General features: G+C 48.2%; 8 protein-coding genes across 10 annotated transcripts; 5 read left to right on the top strand and 3 right to left on the bottom strand.

Annotated features, from left to right (window-relative positions):
* Positions 1-84: 84 nt before the first annotated feature.
* FOXG_15834 (uncharacterized protein) lies at positions 85-1810 on the bottom strand (the record flags this gene model as incomplete). Its single annotated transcript, XM_018395949.1, has 2 exons — positions 85-224; positions 275-1810. 2 exons carry the CDS (start codon positions 1808-1810, stop codon positions 120-122), a joined length of 1641 nt encoding a protein of 546 aa, XP_018256259.1. The 3' UTR covers positions 85-119.
* A 1734-nt stretch (positions 1811-3544) lies between these two features.
* FOXG_15833 (uncharacterized protein) lies at positions 3545-4992 on the top strand. Its single transcript, XM_018395948.1, has 2 exons — positions 3545-3777; positions 3825-4992. The coding sequence occupies exons 1-2, from the start codon at positions 3670-3672 to the stop codon at positions 4869-4871; spliced, it is 1155 nt and encodes a 384-aa protein (XP_018256258.1). The 5' UTR covers positions 3545-3669; the 3' UTR covers positions 4872-4992.
* Positions 4993-5042: 50 nt separating this feature from the next.
* On the top strand, positions 5043-5718 carry FOXG_22144 (uncharacterized protein; the record flags this gene model as incomplete). The annotated part of the gene is made up of 2 exons (XM_018402542.1): positions 5043-5253; positions 5321-5718. 2 exons carry the CDS (start codon positions 5043-5045, stop codon positions 5716-5718), a joined length of 609 nt encoding a protein of 202 aa, XP_018256257.1.
* A 534-nt stretch (positions 5719-6252) lies between these two features.
* Positions 6253-7849, bottom strand: FOXG_15832 (uncharacterized protein; the record flags this gene model as incomplete). Its single annotated transcript, XM_018395947.1, has 3 exons — positions 6253-7172; positions 7199-7262; positions 7313-7849. The coding sequence occupies 3 exons, from the start codon at positions 7847-7849 to the stop codon at positions 6253-6255; spliced, it is 1521 nt and encodes a 506-aa protein (XP_018256256.1).
* Positions 7850-9685: 1836 nt separating this feature from the next.
* FOXG_15831 (uncharacterized protein) lies at positions 9686-11538 on the top strand. Its single transcript, XM_018395946.1, has 3 exons — positions 9686-10493; positions 10553-10632; positions 10690-11538. Exons 1-3 carry the CDS (start codon positions 9964-9966, stop codon positions 11481-11483), a joined length of 1404 nt encoding a protein of 467 aa, XP_018256255.1. The 5' UTR covers positions 9686-9963; the 3' UTR covers positions 11484-11538.
* A 1804-nt stretch (positions 11539-13342) lies between these two features.
* Positions 13343-15473, top strand: FOXG_15830 (murein transglycosylase). Its single transcript, XM_018395945.1, has 4 exons — positions 13343-13551; positions 13598-14126; positions 14177-14229; positions 14283-15473. The coding sequence occupies exons 1-4, from the start codon at positions 13411-13413 to the stop codon at positions 15339-15341; spliced, it is 1782 nt and encodes a 593-aa protein (XP_018256254.1). The 5' UTR covers positions 13343-13410; the 3' UTR covers positions 15342-15473.
* Positions 15474-15566: 93 nt separating this feature from the next.
* On the bottom strand, positions 15567-18394 carry FOXG_15829 (alpha-glucosidase). The gene has a single exon (XM_018395944.1). The coding sequence runs from the start codon at positions 18225-18227 to the stop codon at positions 15690-15692; it is 2538 nt and encodes an 845-aa protein (XP_018256253.1). The 5' UTR covers positions 18228-18394; the 3' UTR covers positions 15567-15689.
* Positions 18395-18861: 467 nt separating this feature from the next.
* On the top strand, positions 18862-21278 carry FOXG_15828 (uncharacterized protein). 3 transcript variants are annotated; one of them, XM_018395941.1, is made up of 5 exons: positions 18872-19023; positions 19110-19139; positions 19194-19225; positions 19279-19338; positions 19392-21278. In XM_018395941.1, exons 1-5 carry the CDS (start codon positions 18943-18945, stop codon positions 21181-21183), a joined length of 1995 nt encoding a protein of 664 aa, XP_018256250.1. In that variant the 5' UTR covers positions 18872-18942; the 3' UTR covers positions 21184-21278. The 3 variants fall into 3 exon arrangements, with proteins under 3 accessions (XP_018256251.1, XP_018256250.1, XP_018256252.1); XM_018395942.1 differs by having other exon boundaries at positions 18862-19139; positions 19279-21278; XM_018395943.1 differs by having other exon boundaries at positions 19110-19225; positions 19279-21278.
* The last annotated feature ends 72 nt before the right edge of the window (positions 21279-21350 follow it).

The following is a 21350-nucleotide window of genomic DNA, read 5'->3' as shown; positions in this document are numbered from 1 at the left end:
TGCTACAGCGCACTTATTACAATATTTTAAAGCATAAATTTACCTCCAATATGTTCCGCTAGTACTACTTTATGTATTTACCAGGGCCCCTTTTTTACCATTGTTAAAACTAAGGTTCTTCAACAAGCAAGGATCTTAGCAACTGCAGCTTCGGCGGCAACCATGACAATAGTCTGGATGTTACCAGTAGGAAGGTCGGGGTGGATGCCAGCATCAGAGACAAACTAGAGATGATTAGTGAGTAGATCGGTAGAAAGAGACAAGCCACACTTACAAGGTTGTCCATGCCATATACCTTGGCGTTGGTGTCAACAACTGAAGAGCCTCCCTTGCGACCATCATCAGTACCCATCTTGGTAGTACCGGCATAGTGGTTCCCGCTAGTGACAGCCTTGATGATAGCTGTGGTGTTGCTCTCCTTCTGAAGAACGAATCCAGATGAAGAATCAGTGATCTTCTCAACCATATCCTGAACAAAGGCCTTCGCGGCCTCGGCATCTCCATCTGTTTGCAGGTAAGGAGACTTCTCAATGACAGTCTTGCCCTCTTCAGTCATACCCAGAACACCGGTGGAGGTCAGGCCGTGGGTCATGTAGACCTTGATGGAAGCGATGCCATCACCTCCAGCAGCACACGATCCTTGGAAGTATCGAGTGACACCATCGGAACCCTTGTTGGAGCTGAAGAAGATCATGCGATGGCGGCCTTGAGTCAGGACTCCAGAGGACTTCTGCTCATAGAGATCAATGTTCTTGGTATCGGTGCCGTTCAAGACACTGTCAGTGTCAAGCATGCCCCAAGCACCACCAGTCTTGACGGTGAAGGTGAAAATGGGATGGTCCATCAGGTTCTCGCCGACAGGAAGGCTGATCCAGTTTCTCTCAGCAGGAAGAGTGGCACCAGCCTTCTTAGCCGTGAGGATCTGCTTCTTGGGGCCAATGCCCGAGTTAAACAGCAGGCGAGGAGTTGTGAGGGCGCCAGCAGAAAGAACAACGCGACCGTTCTTGGAAAGCTTGACAATCTCCTTCTTACCTGCAGCAGTCTCAACCTCGACGCCAGTGGCTCGTGAGCCAGATCGGACAACGCGAATGACCTTGGAACCCATGCGAAGAGTGAAGTTATTTCGCTTCTGGGCAAGGGGGAGATAAGTCCTGACGGGCCCAGCTCGCAGGGCATTCTTGACATTCCAGGATGGCCAGCTGTAAACCTCGTGCTTCTCGTTGGGCTGCTTGATCATGTCAACCGACTTCCAGCCCAGCATATCGAAAAAGCCAGACAGAGTGTTGTAGAGTCCCTGGTCGTATCGCTCGTTGTTCTTGGAGGGGACTAGAGTGCCTTGATTGCGAGCATATAGTCTGTCGGCAGCCGGTGCAACATCGTTCCATTTCCAACCCTTGGGCCACTTGTCGTCAAAGTCGCGAGCAGGAGGATGCACAAAGACCATGTAGTTGACAGTGACACCGCCACCAAGGACACAAGCGGCCAATGCAGCAGTATCATCACACATATACTCGTTCCATAGATCAAGTCCACCAACAGCAGAAGAGAGACCAGGAACGTCGATCGGGGTGAGCGAAGAGTCCCAAGAAAGAGTGTGATTGGATCCAGTTGCAACGGTTGGACCATGTCCACGCTCGAGAAGCAGCACCTTCTTGTTGGCCTCGGAGAGTCGCTCAGCTGTGATCAGGCCAGCAGGGCCACCGCCAACAACGATGTAATCGTAGGTAGAATCGGCGGGCTTGCATGAGGCCGGTGCCGTGAGAGCGGCCAAGGTAAGGGCAGACACGCCCGAAAGAGATGAGAAGCGCATGATGAGCCTGGGAAATTACGATCCACTTTATAGATTGATAATGACTGGCATGGGAATGTCAATAGATGGTGAGGGAATCTGGTTTCTTAAGAAGTTGGTTGTTGAAAACCCGATCTTGTCGCCCCATTGTATGCTTTCGAGAACCTTAGCTCATGAGGTTTCATCGATGGAGCAAACCAAGACATTTCCGTTAACCAGGGCCGAAGACTATACTGTCTACGCAATAACGCCGGGCAGATGGTGGGTGCCATGGTAGCTGATTCATGCTACGATGAGTTAAGATCCTCACAGTTCGCCGATTTGACTCCATACTCCACGCTAATTCTTGATAAGATAGAGTGTTTACATTAGTCAGGTGGTCCGGGTTTGCCGTGAAACACTCGTCATGTCCGCCTAGGAAACGTCAAGCACTGTGTTGGGGCCAAGTTTGACAGGTCGTATCCCGGTCGGCTTGCAAATTCTCACCGTTTGTCATGATTATTCAGAAGAAGTGGTAGTCCAAAGACGGTTAGAGCCATTGAGAAGTAGGTTTCGAACCTTTCTAGAACAAGTATGCTCGCTGTCATTGCCGAGACTAATGTCGGCTATTGATTGGACACTTTTATCGTCGGACGGAGATGCTTAAATCCCGCCAATCATGACAGATTTATGCGTCTTCCTTAAATTTTAACTTCGGCATTCAAGCCGGTTTTCAAATTCGCGTTTTCATCGGACTGACTTTGCACGATTCTCATCACACAATATGCGGAACCTCCTAAAGTTAGGTTAATCGTTTAGACGGGCAGTACAGTAAATAATACGTAACTGTGACGTATGTCTTGGATCACGTGAAGTTTAAATACTACATATCGAACATCAATTGCTTCCTGGAGCAAGCCGCAGGTATCTCGCATAGGTTATATAAGCCAGAGGCTGAGAGCAGGTCTAAATCACTGTTTTTCGGTCAGCAAGAAAGAAAGTATTATCGTTCACTCAATTCAGTTCATCTAACAGCGAAGAAAATGTACCTTTTTGCCCCATAGTTATTAAGGCCTTCTGGCTACAGATGCACCAATCTGCCAGTTAGTCTCCTACCAAGCAATATGGCCATTTTTCTCACGATGCAAGTGTCTCTGATACACTTCTGACAATTGAAAGAGTGTTCGAAAGTATTCTGGATAGAGTATGTTTACAAAAATTAAAGACAGATTTTGCTACCCTGAAGCTGAAGCCACCAATAGAGTATGAGTCCATGCCTCGGCATCTCCGGCTACAGCGTAATCCTGTCCACTAAAAAATCGAGATTGCTCGTATCAAGCCAAGACTGCACAAGCGCTAAGTTTTTTAGCATGTCTCACAAACATCATGCACTGAACATTCGATCTCCTATCAATTGATGTGAATATCGGTAAGATCACCACAACAGATAAGGAATTCTATGGTTCCTTTGGCATGCGACATCTGGCCTCATGTATCAGGGTTTCATTCACCAAGAGCCCGCGCTCGAATTGGAAAAGAAAACTGTCGATTGGGGACTTTTGCTGTGATAAGGTGATTGACAACGATGTGAGTTACAGTGAGAGATGATTCGAGCTATCTGATGGGCTTAGATATATGGACGGATTGTGAAGTGCATAAATGCAGATTATGCAAGGGATGTTAAGCAAATGCCGTCCTTTAGCTTTGCGCATCCTAATAATAGCTACAACAGCCGAGATTAGTTCGTGTTTATGGAGTCACTAGCCACTTAATCTCGTTCTGTGCGCAATACGTCACATGGTGTATTTTGCCTATAAGACATCGCAGCAACCTTCGATTTGTTGACGACCTATCCCGCCCCTTTCACATTTGCTCGACCTCGTCATTGACCTCATACAACAATGGGTTCTGTCACTCGTTTCGCTTCGGCCGTTTTGGCGACTTCGACCCTTCTCGGCGCTGCCTCAGCTGCCGTTTTGGACATGCCCATGGTCATCAAGGATGGCTATGTATGTTGATCGGACTGTGTCGTACATGCGAAAACTAACTTTAATAGAAAATGGTTCAGGTCGGCGTCGGAAAGCCCGAGCAAGACTTCCTTCTTCTCTTCGACACTGGAAGTGCTTCGACTTGGATGATCGATAGCGAGTGCGCCACGGAGTGTCCCCACTACAACAAGGACCGAGTCGGGTATAACTTCACCGCATCTTCTACTGGCAAATACACGGGAGAGGACGCCTCCATCGACTATCTCGGAGGAAAAGTTGCTGGCCCGACCGTGGAAGAGCGCTTCGAGGCGCATGGGCTGACTTGGCAGTCGAAGTTTATTGCAGCCAACGAGAGCAACTGGTCTTCGCTGGCCGCTGCCGGCTTCATGGGCCTGGCTTTTGGTAGCATCGCTGATGGCGGCGCTACACCCGTTTTCGAGACTCTCATGGCGGAGAAGAAGGTGGACGAGCCTCGATTCGGAATTTACTATTCGAAAGAAGATGGCGACGATACCAAGGGCAAGCCAGGAAAGGGCCTCCTCACACTAGGAGGGTCCAAGGAGAAGGAGTACGTCAAGGGCGACTTGATTGATATTCCGATCAACACCAACCTCAATGACTATGATGTCTGGAGATCCGTACTTCACAGCACTACCGCCTCAACAAAGGGAAAGAACAGCTCCCAGACCAGATCTAAGGTCGACCTCGATGTTAGGGTTGTCTTTGACACTGGAGCTTCTGGTATCACACTTCCCGAGTCCAAGATCGTCGAAGTTTACGAATCTATCGGCATGAACTGGACGGCAATTCTCAACGGCGACCATATTCCCCTGTGCAGCGAGTTTACCAAGGACTGGTCTGTTGCCTTCGAGGTTGGCTACTACGGTGACAGCAGGTTTCTCAACGTCACCGGCGATCAACTGGCTCTTCCTGGTTTTGCAAACAGAGACGATGCTTGCTGGCCGCCGATGGATTCTGGGGCTGAGGGCTTCGCCTTGCTTGGTACTCGGTTCCTGAAGAACTTCTACACCGTCTGGGACTACGGCGTGTTCCCCGAGGAGGCTGGGTTCATCCGTCCCACCCTGTCTTTTGGCTACTTGAAGGAAGGCAAATAGATCAATAATGTCGTATTCTGGTTTAGTTGGGCAATATACTTATACGACTTTCTTCGTGTTAACTCGCTTTTGTTCCGCTCCGCTTTCTTTGACCAATGCTCTGTCCCTCATATGAGTTGTGGAGGTAGGTATGCAATGCTATCTTTAGGACCAATCCCCGCAGGAATGTGCATGTCTGAAACAACTGTCCCTCAAAATATATCGTATACTCGATCTAACAACCGCCAGGATTTTATTCTTTGGAATCCATCATTGGCAGAGTCAAAGGACGCAGAGACATTTGCGGCGACAACAGCCAAGGCTGTCGCAAACCCATTTACCTACCCATGCGCCCTCTCGGCCAACTCATCGCATTGTGTGATGCTAGCCTCTCCTACGCCAAGTAAGCTTCGCCCTACCGTCTCAGAATCAGTGATATTCTCTGCGATACTGACCAATGACTTCTGTAGCGTTGGATGAGGATATTCAGCCGCCTACCCCTCTCGCAGCAGGAACCCCAGCGAACTGTACACGATACCAACAGGTTATGTCTTATAGCACGTGCGAAAACATTATGGCCCAGTACTTTCTTAATATCAACCAGTTCTATTCCATGAATCTAACTATTAGAAAAGACTGCACTGGGCTCGCAATGGGTACATGGTATTGCGTCTCAATTTGGCCAGACGGCGATGCTCTGGGTGTTGATGATTCAGTCCCCGTTATCACCACCACTGCCACCGCTAAATCCGGAACTACGGGCGCCTCTGCTACAAATACTGCGTCTTCTACGCCGTCACCCATTCAGACTGGGATAGTGTTGAACTGCAATAGCTTCTATAAGGTCCAAGCTGGTGATAGCTGCTAGGCTATATTAAATGCTAAGAAGATTAACCTTAATGATTTCTATAAATAGAAGCCTGCTGTTAAAACTAATTGTTCTGCACTACAGCCTAAATACTACGTTTATATCAGCGTCAAAGCTAGCTAGACGTTAGTCTTATCTCCTAGTGAAGAAGGGTGACGGTTGTTGGGCTATTGCGAATACCAATAAGATCAAACTTAACGATTTCTATAAGTGGAACCCTGCCGTTAAAAATGATTATTCTGCGCTCCAGCCAGATTACAATGTCTGCATTGGTGTTTAGACATTAATTTCTATATCAAAGAGGGGACACAAAGCTTAGCTTATTGAGGGATCATATACTCAGAAAGCGACAGTTGGACCAAATCAAGACAATCCTCAATGATATATTATAAATTCTCATGTATTTGGCTTCATAATATTACAGAATATGACTTTTTCTATTATGAGAGACTATGTAATCTTGTGTAAGTCTACATAAAGTTGTCTTGGTCAGAAATGTACCAAAAGCAAAAGAATGCTTATTGATTGCCTACTTTACATAGTTACTAAAAAGAAATTCTCATTAGTATGTGGCACTCTGAAACTAGGGTTAAATATATCCCGCCTAACACCCCCTTCCCAAGGATATATTATGTCTGGGTGTTCAGTAAACGGGTTCTTCCCTTCACCATACATAAACGAATAGACAAGGTCGTCAACCTCGACATACCATCCATCCTTATCTCCATCGCCAAATGCCGCCCCAGAAACGACCATGTGTACCTTGTGCCTTTCTTCGACAGGCCTCGACCGCCAGTCAAGGACATCACGCATACTACGCAGCAACTCTCTGGTTCGACGAGTCAAACTTCCCCATGCCAAGTTACTCAACTCGACGGATCGTAAAGTTCGTGGCAAAGCGGAAAAAAGCTCCATCAAGTCATCGAGTTGTACGAGCATATGAGAGATTCCGAAATTACGAAGCCGTGGCCACTGATCAATAGGAAAGATAGTCCGAAGCGGAAAGACGTAGTTCTCGATTTCTTCCCCGTCAAGTTGTTCACTTGATCCACCGGTGATCTCCATGGTACTCCGTAAGCATATGTGCTCGAGATCTTTAGCTTGAGCCAAAGCATCGTGCAGAAGTCCGCTCTTGTATGACTCCCAGTCCTCGCGTTCGAGAAGGCCTGTGAAAAGGTCAAGGCTAAGGTATCGGAAGCCAGGACGCTTTAGCAAGGTTACCAGATCGTCATACTCAACGCAGCGCTGATCGAAGATCCGGCAGTTTAGTCCACTTCTAACCTCATTGCCCCCGATATAAAGTTCGGTGATATGATGATCGTCATGCTCCGCCAGGGCTCGAGTCACTACCCGATAGCCACGCCATTTAGCCCTGTAGGCCTCAACAGTACAATCAGGACCGTACATCTCCTGATGGGGGTTGTCATCCTCCGACACCCACGGGAGCACATCGACTGGCGCTGACAGCTCATTAGTATACCAAGGCCATGCTGTAGGCACAGGGTAATCAAAACCGCGAGGAAAACGCTCTGATCATAGGTGTTCTGTAGAGTGGGTTTCGTATTCTCCCATGAGTCGAGGGTGTAATAGTCACTCGCTTAAGCGAGGGAAATCGCTGCAGGCCATACTTAAAAGCCTTAATGTCTGCATCAGACGCGAGAACCTGGCGCTGATCTTGGAGTAGTGGTTTATAATAGGCCCAGGACTCTTCAATGCCCATAAGATAATCAGGAAGAATGTAAGACCTAGGATTTCCGTAATCAGAGCGACCCTTTTTGAACCAAAGGGGATACCCGTTATCGGTCACGGCATCATCTGGGTCGACGCCGTCTTCTTCGTACTCCATTCGATCTTCTTCTAGTTCTGGTCCTGTGGTCAAGCGTGCGTCGTCCCATACAATCTCAGTGACTTGGTGGCGGATAGTCTCATCATCTGCAATTGCGCGGAATACTTTGAGATTGAGAGAGTTGGCTGAGATAAAAACGCGGTCAAAGCTCAAAGGGATGAGCTTTGCCATTGCCGAGCATGTTGCGCGTAGATTCTTGACATCGTCGCTTTCCAGATGTGCGTATATTGCTTCGCGTAATTCTTTCGGCAGCTTGGGCAGGATAAAAGGCTTTGGGGAAGCCATTTTCGCTGAAATGAGGTTGCGGAAATGGAGCACTTAGAGGTGGGCGCTCATGCTGTATTTATATCTTTTATCCACAGGCAGGTGGGTACCTAAATGGCCAAGTGGGAATAAATATCGTTTGTTGCATTGACGGTATAGAAAGTGAGTTCCAAGTAATTAGGGTAAGTAAAGAAAAAACCCATTTTTCCTAATTACTAAATACTACTTATAATATTGTTAAAATCTAATAAAAATAAGGAATATTTTACTAATACTCCCTATTATTATATTTAGTTAATTAATTACTATAGTATTAAAAATATTCTATTATATAGATAATTTATATGTGGTTTGAATGTTCTAGACTATAAATGGTGCATATAGTTATCTTGTCTAGCATACGTAGTATATCATTGGGAAGTAGTAAAGCCACACTGAATAAAATCATCGTTGGGTCTATTAAGATATACTACAAGCTCAGGTTCAATAGCATAATAAGCTGACCCGTTTGTGATTTGGTCTACTGGGAGATGCTTCTTGCATTGGTAGACCGTGGCTCAAACCCCTGAAATGTCAAGAAAAGACGACGGAAATACCAGGACAGACTTCGTCCGGCCATGTTACCAGAAGATGATACTTTTGGAACAACATCATCTGAGCATTAGTCAATCAGTTCAAGTCTTAAGCCACTAGGAACACTTCCAAATACTTGGTGTGGCATATCGAACGAGGTCATTGAGATTTTCGGCCGGCTATTGGCCCTCTGTCGACGCGCGTGCGATTACAACCAAGATCAGACAACTATTGGCCTCAAAATAGCAAGCAAGGCCCTTGGGGACATAGCATTCGTGCGCGAGCTCGAGATAGAGCTTTTGAGTGTAGACTTTAAGACTACCGTGCTTCTAGAGGAGCCGCAAGACTTTAATGTCGATACACGGGATGATGGGAGCCCCGTGCCTCATCTACTAGAAAGAGCCGAGGCATATCGTAAGGCTGGGTTGTTGCAGCTGTACCTGACCTTAGATGATCCTGTCGTCAGCGCAAGCGATCGACAGAATGCACCAACCAGCAGTTCCGATGATGCAAAGGATCAAGCATCTCGACCGAAATCTCTCATTGACTTGACTTTGTAGCTTGTGACTACACTTGAAGGATTCCAGCTGAATCAGGTTCAAAGTTCATTCACCCCATGTGATATGTTTCTGCGGCAGTGGGTCTCGAGTTCCAAGAATACCCCGATTTCACTGTCCACGAACACTATAGGGAGTCAATAATGATCCATCTATCATCTTCATTTCGCGGCTGGAGTGGGACTCATTAGGTCTTACATCGTTAGCATGTATATGAGGAGGATCAGATACCGTGACCGCATTTATTCCGCAGTCTGTTCTCATGGTTACAGAAACAAGACGTTTCGTCTTGTCAAGGCTCGACGCCATTAGACAAGCTTTGCCATACAAAGCGAGCGATAGCTTTCTGCGGCTTGTCAAAGCTATATGATAGGACACAAACGAACTCATCAGCAAAATATTGGTAGAAGATTATAAGCCAGACAATGTTAGATATGCCTTTGTAATTTCGGTCTGCTTTTTTAATACCATAAAATATCAGCAAAAAGCGTACCAATCAGGGTCATCTCACCCTTTGACAAGTTTGTCAGATGATTGGATCGCATCAAAACTTCTCCTATACTACCCCGCAATATTAGGCCTGGGTCATGCGCACGCACGCATACGCACTGATCAACCATCGCCTCTCCCACCGGACTTTCTCCACCCTATAGACCGAAGCCTCCCACCGGAGAGACGTGCGGAACTAAGACTGGGATCTTTCGAGTACGTAGACTAATGAAAACCTCTAGAGCATTTGCTAACGGGGCATGGAAGTGTTCATGACCTTGAAGCCTATGAGGCAATGCCGGACGCCTCATCCTCCCCCATGGGGTAACTAGTGCGGGAACCAGCTAAACTGCCGAGTTCCGTGATACCCCTAATTTGTCAAGTATAAGTATAGTTTTGATCCCACGACACATATATCGCTTCTTGTTCAAGCCTCTACATCACAACAACATCTTCATTACTTACTCAACTCTCAAAATCTTACGTCTTCTCCAAGGTTCCCACCTACCTGTAACTATGCGATCTCTGACTATCAGCGGCCTGGTGGCCTTGGCAGCGCTACCTCAGCTGGGCCTTTCGTCTGCCCTCGAGCGCCGCCAAACGTCATCCAACACGGCTACAGTCGACCTCTCCAAGGGTCGTGGGTCGCCGAAGCACTTGGCTTCTGGGTTTATCTACGGCATTCCTGACTCCGGGTTTGGCCAATCCCCAAGTCAGATCCCCGATCACTTTTACGCTGACATGGGCTTTAACTATGCCCGTGCCGGAGGCGCACAGATGAACGAGGGTGGCTGGGTTCAGGGCCTTCAGGCCTATGCCGCGCGATTCAACTCGACCAAGCAGAACTATCTGACCTCTCGCAAGTTCGGTGCCAGGTTCCAGCTCTTGCCCCACGATATCTGGGGCACTGATCATGCAACCTCAACTACGGCCTGGCCTGGCGATAATGGCGATTGGACAGATTACGACAAGTTCTTGAACCAGTTGCTTGGTGACCTGCAATCTAACAACATGTTGGACGGCTTGGATATCGACATCTGGAACGAGTAAGTGAAAGTGTTGTATTATGCTACTGGCCAGTGCTATTCTGACGCAGCACACAAAGAGCCGATGGTTACTTTTGGAGCCGCAGCCAAGATCAATATCTGCAGATGTGGAAGCGCACATACCAACGCATTCGATCCTGTAAGTCTTGATGGATTGAACACGGAGGAATTCTACTAACTCCGGTACTCCCATCAGCCTCCGCATTTAAAAATGTCCTCCTCGTCGGTCCCTCCAGTGCTGGACAGCCTTCGACCTCAAACAGTTGGTGGGTGGCATTTGTGAAATATGTCATGGCCAATAAGGTAGTTCCCGACCAGTGGACGTGGCATGACGAACCCGGCGATGTGGCCAATGACCATGGTAACTGGCAAGCACTTCGTCAGCAGTACAATGCACCCGACAACCAAGTCAACATCAACGAATACGCCGTCTTCTCACAGCAGGTTGCGACAGGTGCAGCCTGGTGGATCTCGCGTCTGGAGCGATACAACTACATCGGACTTCGTGGAAACTGGCTCAGCGGATGCGCCTTGCACGACTTCATGGCATCTCTGCTAGGCAAGTCCGATGACAACAGCTGCACCGCCGGAGGGTACGTCCCCAACGGCGAGTACCAAGTCTACAAGTATTACAACCTCAACATGACCGGCACTCGAGCCACCACGACTGGGAGCGGGGACGGGACGCTGGACGTGTATACAACTATCGGAACAGACAAGGTTCGCGTTTTGACCGGCGTGAATATCGCTACTGGTACGTGGTACATTACCATAAACAACCTCAGCTCCGTGGGTCTCCCGACTTCAGGCAGTCTTGCCATCCATACCTATGGATTTGTTGATAATGGCCACTATGGAGGAGTCTCAGCCCCCACTGATAGAGGAGTGTATTCGCATACCTACTCTGGAAACTCCGTGACGTTTCCTGTTTACCAGACGAATGTTGATAAAAACACTGCTTGGGCTTTTGAGTTTGCAGTTGGTCATTGATAGCAAGGTAGCAATTGGTCAGGCATTGTGGTATAAGGTCTAAGTTGTGAGCCAGATGTGTTATTTGCAGTTGAGACTTGTGGCTGAGAGCTTATATCAGCACGGAGAACTTAGGTCATTGATAGCAAGAGGCAATTTGTTCAGATAGTTGGCATTTGGTCCGCCATGCTAGATACTTTAAACATAGCCAAATCGAGGAAGTTTATTATAAGAAAGTTAGTGACATCGATATCTACGACAAAAAGATTAATGATGATGTCTGGAGGCGTCTGATTGATTGTCTATACTACCCTATCCTGAAGTGCTTGCGGCATGAAATGTTAAACACTCTTCAGGATTACTAACCAAATCTCTAGTGGTAAAATATGAGGTCACCCACTTTAAGCTTACTGAGAGATACCCTGAATGAGCTCATATATCTGGTCTGTGAGCATAATGGTAAAAGCGTGGCTGTGTTGTAGTCCTGCAAAAAGTCCTCGGCCTCGGCTGAACGAGAGAGAATTCGGAATCCATTCGTCTCGGTCGATATTACCTGAGCCAACGGCTTTCCAGCGTGGTAAATAAGATTTGAGGCAACTGCACAGTCGAGGTAGAGAGCTCTTCAAGGCTAGCTTCGTTGGAAGTGCGTGGTACAGGAATAACTGGTAGCGTGAGCTGTCTGGTGGTGTTGTCAATATCTACCACCCTTGCAAACGTCCTAAAATCTGTATATCTATTTCATTAAGCGCTGATACTGCGGAAGATCCACAGTCACTGAGCCTTGTCACCGCCGCTGCAATGACTCAACCAACAGCCAAGCTGTTTAGAGGCCTCAACAATGAGTGCAGTGATCAATCGAGATGTAACAAGAGCATTCTCTTGGTCCGCACTAGACAAAACACCTTCCTCGGATTCTCTCCATCCGACAGCTTACCCTCGATTAAGCCCGTTGCTAGCGCCAGGCGAGCGATAAATTTCAGCGAGTCGATCGTCACTGGTGTTAGAAGCAATTCTCCTCGATCGGTATCCACCTTGAGGGCAAGGTTGATCACACGACTTCAACTCTATGCCTATAAGAGATTCAATGCCAACATCAGCCAACCGACGCTATAGGCTGATGTCTTCGACTTGGAAGTTTATAACGGTAGCCCCGATTTTCTTTGTCTTGTTGGCGTGGCTGGGCCTCGTGAGTGCTGCTGGCGATGAAGGTTTCTTCAGTTTACGTCCCTATGGTTTCGCCTTGGCGGATAAGCGATTAATACCTTGTTTCTCAAGGTTACCTGCTCCGGCCCTAGTGATACTTTGAATGATGACTGGGACCCGTTTGCGACTCATGGCTAATGCATCCCTAGTCATGTTGACTAGCATCTTACGTACTATTTCTTGGGAACTTGTGTATAGTGACCAAATACTAACGCCGGATTGCCGTGAATTTGGGCAAAATGGTAACTGATTTCCTATTATGGCCGACAGTGCGGAGTTGGTGAATCCTTCAGAACCCTGTCATCCTCGTATTTATACTCGGTTGCAGCCCATAGACATGGTTGAACTGGAGACTCCTCTTGGCACTTATCTGACGACTCTTAGACAAAGAACCTTAGGAGCAAAGGTAGTGACAAAATACAGCTATATTGCCATTTCTCTAACGTGTTAATATGTACCTCATTGTAGCTTACAGGATCGATCTTGCAGGTTAGCGTATGTTAATATCTTTCAAACACACCATTAATCCATGAAACACGCTGTCAGCCCACTGCACGTTTATGGATCTCCTGACCCACAGCGTTGCAATCTCCTTGCCTGCACGGTCTGCATGCCCATTCCGTATAACCTGGGTTGTTTTTCTAAGTTTAAAAATGTACATAAAAGCAGCAGATTCTGCTCTTTAATCCCTCATGTTCATTGACAAACCAACGACCAACAGTTTGGTAGTCGAACATAGTTCACCATGGTTCTCGTTTCTCGCCTATTCCAAGGCCTTGGCCTTGCAGCCTTCGCTGCTACGGTTTGTCAAGGTGCTGTTCTTGACAGTCGATCGCTTGATGAAAGAGCCTCCTCGAGTGATCGTCTGGTGTTCGCTCACTTCATGGTATGCATATCTGCCGCTCACGTCCGTGCTCAATTAACATCATCAGATCGGTATTGTTGGCAACAGACAAAGCTCTGCCGATTATGACGATGATATGAAGCGTGCAAAGTCCGCTGGCATTGACGCCTTTGCCCTCAACATCGGCACCGACGATTACGCGGATGCACAGCTCGATTATGCGTATGAGTCTGCCAACCGTAATGGCATGAAGGTTTTCATCTCATTCGACTTTCATTTCTGGTCGGTTGGCGATGCAGTCGCTGTTGGTCAAAAGGTCAAGAAGTATGCCGACCGCCCAGGTCAGCTACGCATTGACAACAGAGTTTTTGTGTCCAGTTTTGCAGGAGATAACCTCGATGCCAATGCTGTCAGAAGTGCTTCTGGCTCTAATATCTTCTTCGTCCCCAACTTTACTCCTTGGGGAGGTTCTACGAACGGTATTGATGGTGCTCTGAACTGGATGGGCTGGCCAAACGATGGTAATAACAAGGCGCCTAAGGATGGTAAGAGTGTCAGTGTCGCCGATGGTGACAAGAGTTACACGAACTGGCTTGGAAACAAAAAGTACATGGCTCGTAAGTATCCCTCCTCTACATACTAGTGCAGGTGACTGACTCATAACTAGCTATCTCGCCCTGGTTTTTTACTCACTATGGTCCTGAGGTCGACTGGTCCAAGGTTAGTTCCCTCTTGTCATGGAAAAGGAATGGCCAAAAGAATAACAATATCAGAACTGGGTCTTCCCGAGCGGCTCACTCATCTTCGACCGCTGGAACGAGGTTATTCAAAAGGGTTTCCCCATGGTTGAAATCCTTACCTGGAACGACTATGGCGAGTCTCACTATATCGGACCCCTCAAAAACAAACACACCGACGATGGAGCATCCAAATGGTCCAACGATATGCCTCACAATGGTTGGCTTGACCTCTCTAAGCCCTTTATCGCCGCATATAAGAACAAAGACACCAGCGTGGCCAAGTACATTGAAAAAGACCAAATCATTTACTGGTATCGCCGTAATCTGAAGGGTCTCAACTGCGATGCTACCGATACGACCTCTGGTAGAGCGCCACCTAAGCCCAATGAGAATTATTTCCAGGGTCGCCCAGATGGATGGCAATCAATGGAAGACACTGTCTACGTCGTGAGTCTGCTTAAGTCTGCTGGAACAGTGATCATCAAATCAGGAAGCAACACTGTTACGAAAGAGGTCCCTGCTGGAGCTACTCTTATTAAGGTCGATGCTAGCCTTGGCAAGCAGACATTCACTCTCAAGCGTGGCAGTACCAACGTCTTGGCTGATACCTCTCTTATGGACATCACTGCTGTCTGCTCCTGTGGCTTGTACAACTTTAATGCCTATGTTGGTACCGTTGCCGCCGGCTTTTCTGACCCTCTCGACAGCAGTGGTCTCGCGTCTTTGACTGTTGGTCTGCACGTCACAACCTGCCAAGCTAAGCCTTCTCTCGGAACCAACCCTGCTTCTCCGACACAAGGAAATGACACCCCCACGGTGACTGACACAGGAAACGGAAAGGCTTGTATCGAGGGTGCTGTAGCAGACGGTCAAAGCGGTAACTATCTTGGCCTCTGCAAGTTCACTTGTGCCTATAACTACTGCCCTCCAGCTCAATGCAAGTGTACCAGGTATGGAACAGCTCTATCACCTCCAGCTTCCAATGGCCGTGAGGGTTGCCCTGCTTCCGGTCTTGGGGACAGTTACAAGGGACTGTGCAGTTACACTTGCAACCATGGGTATTGTCCAGATACTGCTTGTAGATACTGTTAAGGATACAATCGGTACGTGGCTGTAAGAATATTATGGCAGAAGAGTCATGTTAAGTTGAGTGATTGGCGCAGAATACTCTTGCTTTTATAATAATTTTCTTCTGAAATACCAAGCTAGCCACCCACCCAGGCCTTGTAATATAAATCACTTCTTGCACCCTTTTATGTTGGCTCCATATCCATGCCTAGGAATACCGCCAAACCGCGTTTACGCGACCGTAAGACATTCAGAAATCATGAATTGAATTCGCTCTTAAGGACTATTTAAATAGACTACCAATACAGCAGAAAAGCCCAACTATCGCTAGCTTTTATTATCCGACAAACTGTCTCATTACCCATGTAACATCTACTTTAGCTCAAATTGCTTTTTGCCCTCTGCACTCAGACCCAAGGAAACAACTTCCTTATCCTCACTCACGACCGTTCTCAAGTCTCCAAAGGGCAGGATGATAACCAGCGACTTCCAGGGTGCTTGGAAGCCAGAGCTTTCATCCTTGGAGAACTTGACCTTGATCTCAGACTCCGTAGCCGAGTAAGCAATGGTGTAAGAAGAGATCTTGTTTTTGGTTGACACAGAGGTACCATCATCTTCATACCACGTTGTCTCATGCCACTTGCCATCACGAGATGCCTTCTGAGGAGGGAAGATCTCGACAGCTCGGTAGTCATCAAGAGGGAGGTTTGCGACGTTCTCCTTCTCGCCGGGAGAGAGAACCTGGACATCTCGACCAACAGCGACGGCACGGCCAACCTTGCCGAGTACGGGAATACCAGCACCATGCCACTCAACGTCAAGGTCAACCCATTGACCAGCCTCGAGATACTGGTATGGCGCATTCAGGTTCAGGTACCCCTCATCGTCATCTGATGCCTTGGGGAGATAGAACTTGACCTTGCTTGCTCCGGCCTCGAAGACGCCTCCGACGAGCATGGAGTCACCAAGCCAGTACTGATTCTCTCCATCGAGCAGCTTCCATACTTCGGGGTCAGACTCGTAGCCCCAACCGATCCATCTTTGTGGTGGCGAAGCAGTCTGGTGACTCTCAAGAGACAGAGAGTAGATGTAAGGAATCAATGCATAGCGACGCTTGATAGTCTTGCGGACAAGATGGGTGATAGATGGATGCATCCAAGGCTCAATGACATCACCGATTGAGTTGTCTTCGCCTGTCTTGAAGCAGTTGATTGCGAATCGAGGAGAGTAGATACCGAGTTGGACCCATCGAAGAAGAAGCTCAGGGTCGGGCTGAGGACCCTCGAAGCCGCCAATGTCATGTCCGTAGCATTGCATGAGGGAGAGACCGGCGTTGAGACCGAGAGCAGTCGAGCCTCTCATGCTATCCCAGCTGGTAGTGTTGTCACCACTCCAAGAGCTACAGGCGTAGCGCATAGTACCGGCTGTAGCACTGCGAGTAAGAACGAAAGGACGCGAGTCTGGGTTGACAGCCAGAAGAGCATCGTGAGAAGCCTTGCCGTTGAGCTCGGTATGTAGACTGCGGCCCCAGAGACCGACTTGAGGACGCTTCTCAAGGCCTTCAGGAACCTCGAGTACATCCTTGTTGACGTTGAGAGCGCACTCCCATTCGTCATCGGGGATCGTGTACTCGTTGTTATCGTTCCACATGCAGTCAATACCCTCTTCTGCGAGCTTCTTGATCCCATTATACCACCAGTTGTAGCCGGCCTCGGAAGTGAAGTCAATATGACCACCGTTGGCTCTCTCACCTCCTCCTGCGCTCCAAAGCTTGGTGACAGCTGGTTCCTTGGTGTGAGGATCAAGGAAGAGACCTCCAGCGTCCTTGAGCTTCTGGTACTCGGGATGACTGGAAACGAGATATGGCTTGACGTTGGCGATACAACGCATGCCCAGCTTATGGAACTCCTTGATCCAGTCCTCGGGATCGGGGAAACGGTGACGGTTCCAGGTAAAGACGTGTCGGTTCTTGGGGTGCTGCTCAGCCACGGTATATCCGGATGACATCTGGTAAGCTGAACAAGGAATGTCGTGCTCCTTCATCTTGTGTGCCAACTCGATCAAAGCTTCGCCAGCAGGGGGATCGTCAAGCATGGAGTATTTCATGCCGCCAGAGAGGTATCCGAAAGCCCAGCGGGGTACAAGAAGAGGATAGCCAGCAAGATCCGCATAAGTCTGGACAACTTCTTTGAGTGTCTTTCCGGTAATAATGTACTCTTCCAAACCTCCAAAGTCCTGACGATAGACCTTGTAGAACCCCCACATACCATCCATCTCAGAGCCGATGGAGTATTCTCCTCTTGTATGGCTGGTAGAGAACATGGCTACGCAGCCTTGAGGTGTAGCATTGATCAAGAGGGGGATGTTCTTGTACAGAGGGTCAGTTCGGTGGGCGTCGTATCCAAAGCTGTCGGTTGCTGATATTTGGAAGCGGCGACCAGAGAGGTCCATTGGTGCAGCCTTTTCTCCAAGACCGACATGGAACGTCTTGCGGTTATACTGAGTGTAGTGAGCGACACCGACGCCATTGACGGCATAAGATCTGTTATCAAGATCCTGAAGGATCGGTGGCTGACCGTCGAAGCCTACAGAGAGAAGAGGTGTCTCTCCAGCGTAGTCGACATTGGCAATCACATCACCGATCTGGATCTTGGTGCCTTTGTCGGTTGATGTGACTTTTAGCTGAGCACCATCCAGCTTCGTCTCAGCACGAGGGACGCTGGGGCGAGGCGGTAGAGGATGGGTAGCGGATGTGAAGGTGGTTCTGAAGACGTTGGGACGGACGGCTTCAAAGTTGAACTCGAACGGTAGAGTGGCATCGTTGCAACGCAAGTGGACAGACGGCTGGTTGCTGTCTTTACTGGCTGCCTCGACAGTCCACGATGAAGGAATGCGTTCACGTTGAGGCATGATGAAATAATAATCGAGCTCTGATGTGCAAACTCAATAGTTAACGATTGAAGGAGGATAATAGAGGAGGGAATGCTCCTCTTTTAACTTTACGCAACATGCATTCATTGCCGGGTTCGGGATGCAAGTATCGCCTCATTTACAACCAATATCTACCGAAAAGAAGCCAAGATCGGGTCTGCCTCATTTTGTCCGACGCCATCGCCGGAGAATTCTGCCCAAGTCCGGTTCTGCGCTACCTCGTGACCAGTTCAGTGCTAAACCCCTCACGCTCGAGTCGGAGAAAACACCAAAAAGTCCGATTTCGTTGCCGAGAATCCCCACGGGGTAAAAAGTCCACTCCGACAGCCAGCAACGGCATTATTTCTGATGATCATATAGCCCGACTGGGCCCCGGAGCTTTTGAGCCAGTTTTATTTTTCCAGTACTCCAGAGACATAGTGCTAGTTTTTATTTATATTTAAACAAGATCAAAGTGAGATCCAGCTCATAATGTCATATTGAGAATTAAAGACACCGAGCTCCACATGCCTGTCCCTCAGACCTATCAGCAGCTGAGAAATGATATTCCTGCCTGAGGCGTCAAGACAAGACTTCGGTTCTGGATTTCCCCGCGCAAACATGATTCGCCAGACAGAGAACGAGCATCATGAGAAACGCGTTTCGGCATTCAATATCACTTTAGGCTTATATATTAAGATGAATCGAGATCAGCATGTCACAAATTCATCAACCTTCAGAAGGGGGAACTTCACAAACGGCTCCATCCTCACGTATCCGTAAGAAAAGATTACCGGTATAGCCGCCTTGCCCCTGAGACGAGCGAACTTCGACGTCAAGTTATTGCGTGCATGTATAAAGTAGCTAACACACGTTTTTAAGAAAGCATGCATAGCTTGTCGCCAGAGCAAAGTCAGTAGGCATTCAAGTACGTCTCTGGACGTACGCAGCTTACATCTTGATTAGGTGAAGTGCAATGGCTCGCGGCCATGTTCTCGGTGTGTATATTATGTGGAAGGCTATGGACTCACAGCGCTGATAGGCAACACAGGTGTTGTCAGCTTCAAAAGACATGCCACTTTGTCGAGAGACCAAAAGAGGACCATGAACTGTCTGGCTCCCTTGTCACCGCTTAAGACAACGTCACTAATCGAGTCGTTTCAGAAAGATTGAAGCGCTCCAGAGAGAGATCGAGTTTCTCAAATCACGCCTGCAATCAACTCCGGCACCTATGATGGAATGCTCACCTACTACCTACTCAGCAGAGGATCAGCCGCCATTCATGACAACGAATCGTACAGACATTCCGGTTCATGGCGTATATGCATCTGCACCAGCCAGAGTCTCTGCGCAACCAGTGGCATCGACCAGCACGAGCTCACCAGAAACCGCTATATACCTAACAAGAGCACACGGCAGATCAAAATCAGCGTTCGAGACTGATTCAGTGGCTCCAGCAACTGCCGAACTTGGGATTGAGATGAAGGACGAAGAGGCTCAGCTGTACTTTAATGCGTTCTTCTCTGGCTGTGACCGCTACGTTCCTGTCTTTGACCAACGTTATGACTCGATCCAAAGCATTCGCAACAACAGTGCTTTGCTTTACATCACAATATGCTCAGTCGGATGCCGTGTACTCAACGGCACGAGCTCGAGATGGCGAGCTCTTGCACTTCAGACTCAACGCATGCTCAATGCCGCTATCGCCAATCCGTTGATGGGAAGTCTTGAGACTGTACAGGCAATCCTCGTTCAAGCTTGCTATGCAGGAGAAAGGGCACTTCTGATTGCAATCGCGACGCGCATGGCCTTGGATTTTGGGTTCCCCGAAGCATACGATACACTCATTGCGGAATCAGTCTTGGGCGAAATGCAGATCGATAACGGTGACCAAGCTACCTACAACGACAACACTACACACATGCGCAAAACTAGAGTCTGGCTGCATTTGCTGGTGATGAGCTACATCCTGCACGTGGATGCTGGTGGAATGCCAACCTTCAAGTTTCGAGGTGCTTCACGCAGATGCAGAGTCCTCCTGCAAAGTCCTCTCGCTACCGGGATGGATCATTATCTCTTTGCTCAAGTCGAGCTCAACGTTCTTCGTGCAAAGATATATGCATCCTTGCCCCAGGGCGCCCATCTGAGTGACGAAGAGATTCTCGATCTTGTGAAAGATGCCAAACTTGACATCGATGTCTGGTTCCAGGACTGGATACGTATCTCGCAGCCGCATCATGACTCGATGCCTTGGTTTGTGCCTAACCTGTCTGTTCAGCGCTGCTGGGCTGATAACATGGCTCTTTGCCGTGCGGTGAGGGCTGCAGGCGTGGAGAACGTCAACGTTATGTCGCCCATCCAGAAGAACATCTTATCGATGACCAAAGCTTCGCTTCAGCAACATCTTGATATCATCATCCAAGAACCAAGGATATATCTCAAGAGCATCCGGTATGCAATGGACTTTGTCTGGGCCAAGAATACTTTCTGTTGCCTTCTTCTGCTCAAGCTTTCCGCTTTGCTCCCTGAAGCGGAGAAGTTGCCGACACAAGGTCTTAGCAATGAGCTTGTTATAAAGGCTAGCATCTTGCTACAGGAACTGGAACTAGTTGCTGCCGCAGGACACAAAGACGACACTCGATCAAATACCAGTTCACTCTACCTCCAACTTCTAAAGACAAGTATACAGAAGTATAAGCGCTGGTTAGGTCAAGACGGAGGAGGCTCTGGAGGAGGACAACCATCTTTTCCTCTGACCCAAGAGAGGAATTGCGACAATGAACTTGAGTCTTTTGTCCCAGATCAGTTTGTCTTCGAATGGGACTTTCCAGGTCTGACCCTGTTTTCGTCTCCGATCAATGAGACCGGTTGGATCAATGAACTTCTTGCTGGAGCACAAGAGTTTGGAGAAAATGGGAGCAGCATCAATTGGGCTCTGATTGACTTTTCTATGTAAAGTAGCGTTCATAAACCAGAAACCCATTGTAACAGGGTAGACAGTATATCATACTCAGATTTTGCGGGTTGCCATAGCGTAGCATTTTACCGCCAAACAAGTGTCATACCATGCAACATCTTGCTATGCTATTGGTAAAGTTGCGTGAAATGTAACCTTGCCCCATG

Source organism: Fusarium oxysporum, chromosome 8, assembly GCF_000149955.1.
Source record: "Fusarium oxysporum f. sp. lycopersici 4287 chromosome 8, whole genome shotgun sequence".
Lineage (NCBI taxonomy): Eukaryota > Fungi > Ascomycota > Sordariomycetes > Hypocreales > Nectriaceae > Fusarium > Fusarium oxysporum.
The sequence above is the reverse complement of the archived record's forward strand: the minus strand, read 5'-3'. Positions and strand labels throughout refer to the sequence as shown.

Coding starts and splice junctions, on each gene's coding strand:
- FOXG_15833 (XM_018395948.1), top strand. CDS start 3,670: ATGGGTTCTGTCACTCGTTTCGCTTCGGCCGTTTTGGCGACTTCGACC. Junction 3,778..3,824: donor TGGTCATCAAGGATGGCTAT/GTATGTTGATCG, acceptor TAACTTTAATAG/AAAATGGTTCAGGTCGGCGT.
- FOXG_15831 (XM_018395946.1), top strand. CDS start 9,964: ATGCGATCTCTGACTATCAGCGGCCTGGTGGCCTTGGCAGCGCTACCT. Junction 10,494..10,552: donor GATATCGACATCTGGAACGA/GTAAGTGAAAGT, acceptor CAGCACACAAAG/AGCCGATGGTTACTTTTGGA. Junction 10,633..10,689: donor ATACCAACGCATTCGATCCT/GTAAGTCTTGAT, acceptor TACTCCCATCAG/CCTCCGCATTTAAAAATGTC.
- FOXG_15830 (XM_018395945.1), top strand. CDS start 13,411: ATGGTTCTCGTTTCTCGCCTATTCCAAGGCCTTGGCCTTGCAGCCTTC. Junction 13,552..13,597: donor TGGTGTTCGCTCACTTCATG/GTATGCATATCT, acceptor TAACATCATCAG/ATCGGTATTGTTGGCAACAG. Junction 14,127..14,176: donor AAACAAAAAGTACATGGCTC/GTAAGTATCCCT, acceptor ACTCATAACTAG/CTATCTCGCCCTGGTTTTTT.
- FOXG_15829 (XM_018395944.1), bottom strand. CDS start 18,227: ATGCCTCAACGTGAACGCATTCCTTCATCGTGGACTGTCGAGGCAGCC.
- FOXG_15828 (XM_018395941.1), top strand. CDS start 18,943: ATGTCACAAATTCATCAACCTTCAGAAGGGGGAACTTCACAAACGGCT. Junction 19,140..19,193: donor TAGCTTGTCGCCAGAGCAAA/GTCAGTAGGCAT, acceptor CATCTTGATTAG/GTGAAGTGCAATGGCTCGCG. Junction 19,226..19,278: donor GGCTCGCGGCCATGTTCTCG/GTGTGTATATTA, acceptor TAGGCAACACAG/GTGTTGTCAGCTTCAAAAGA.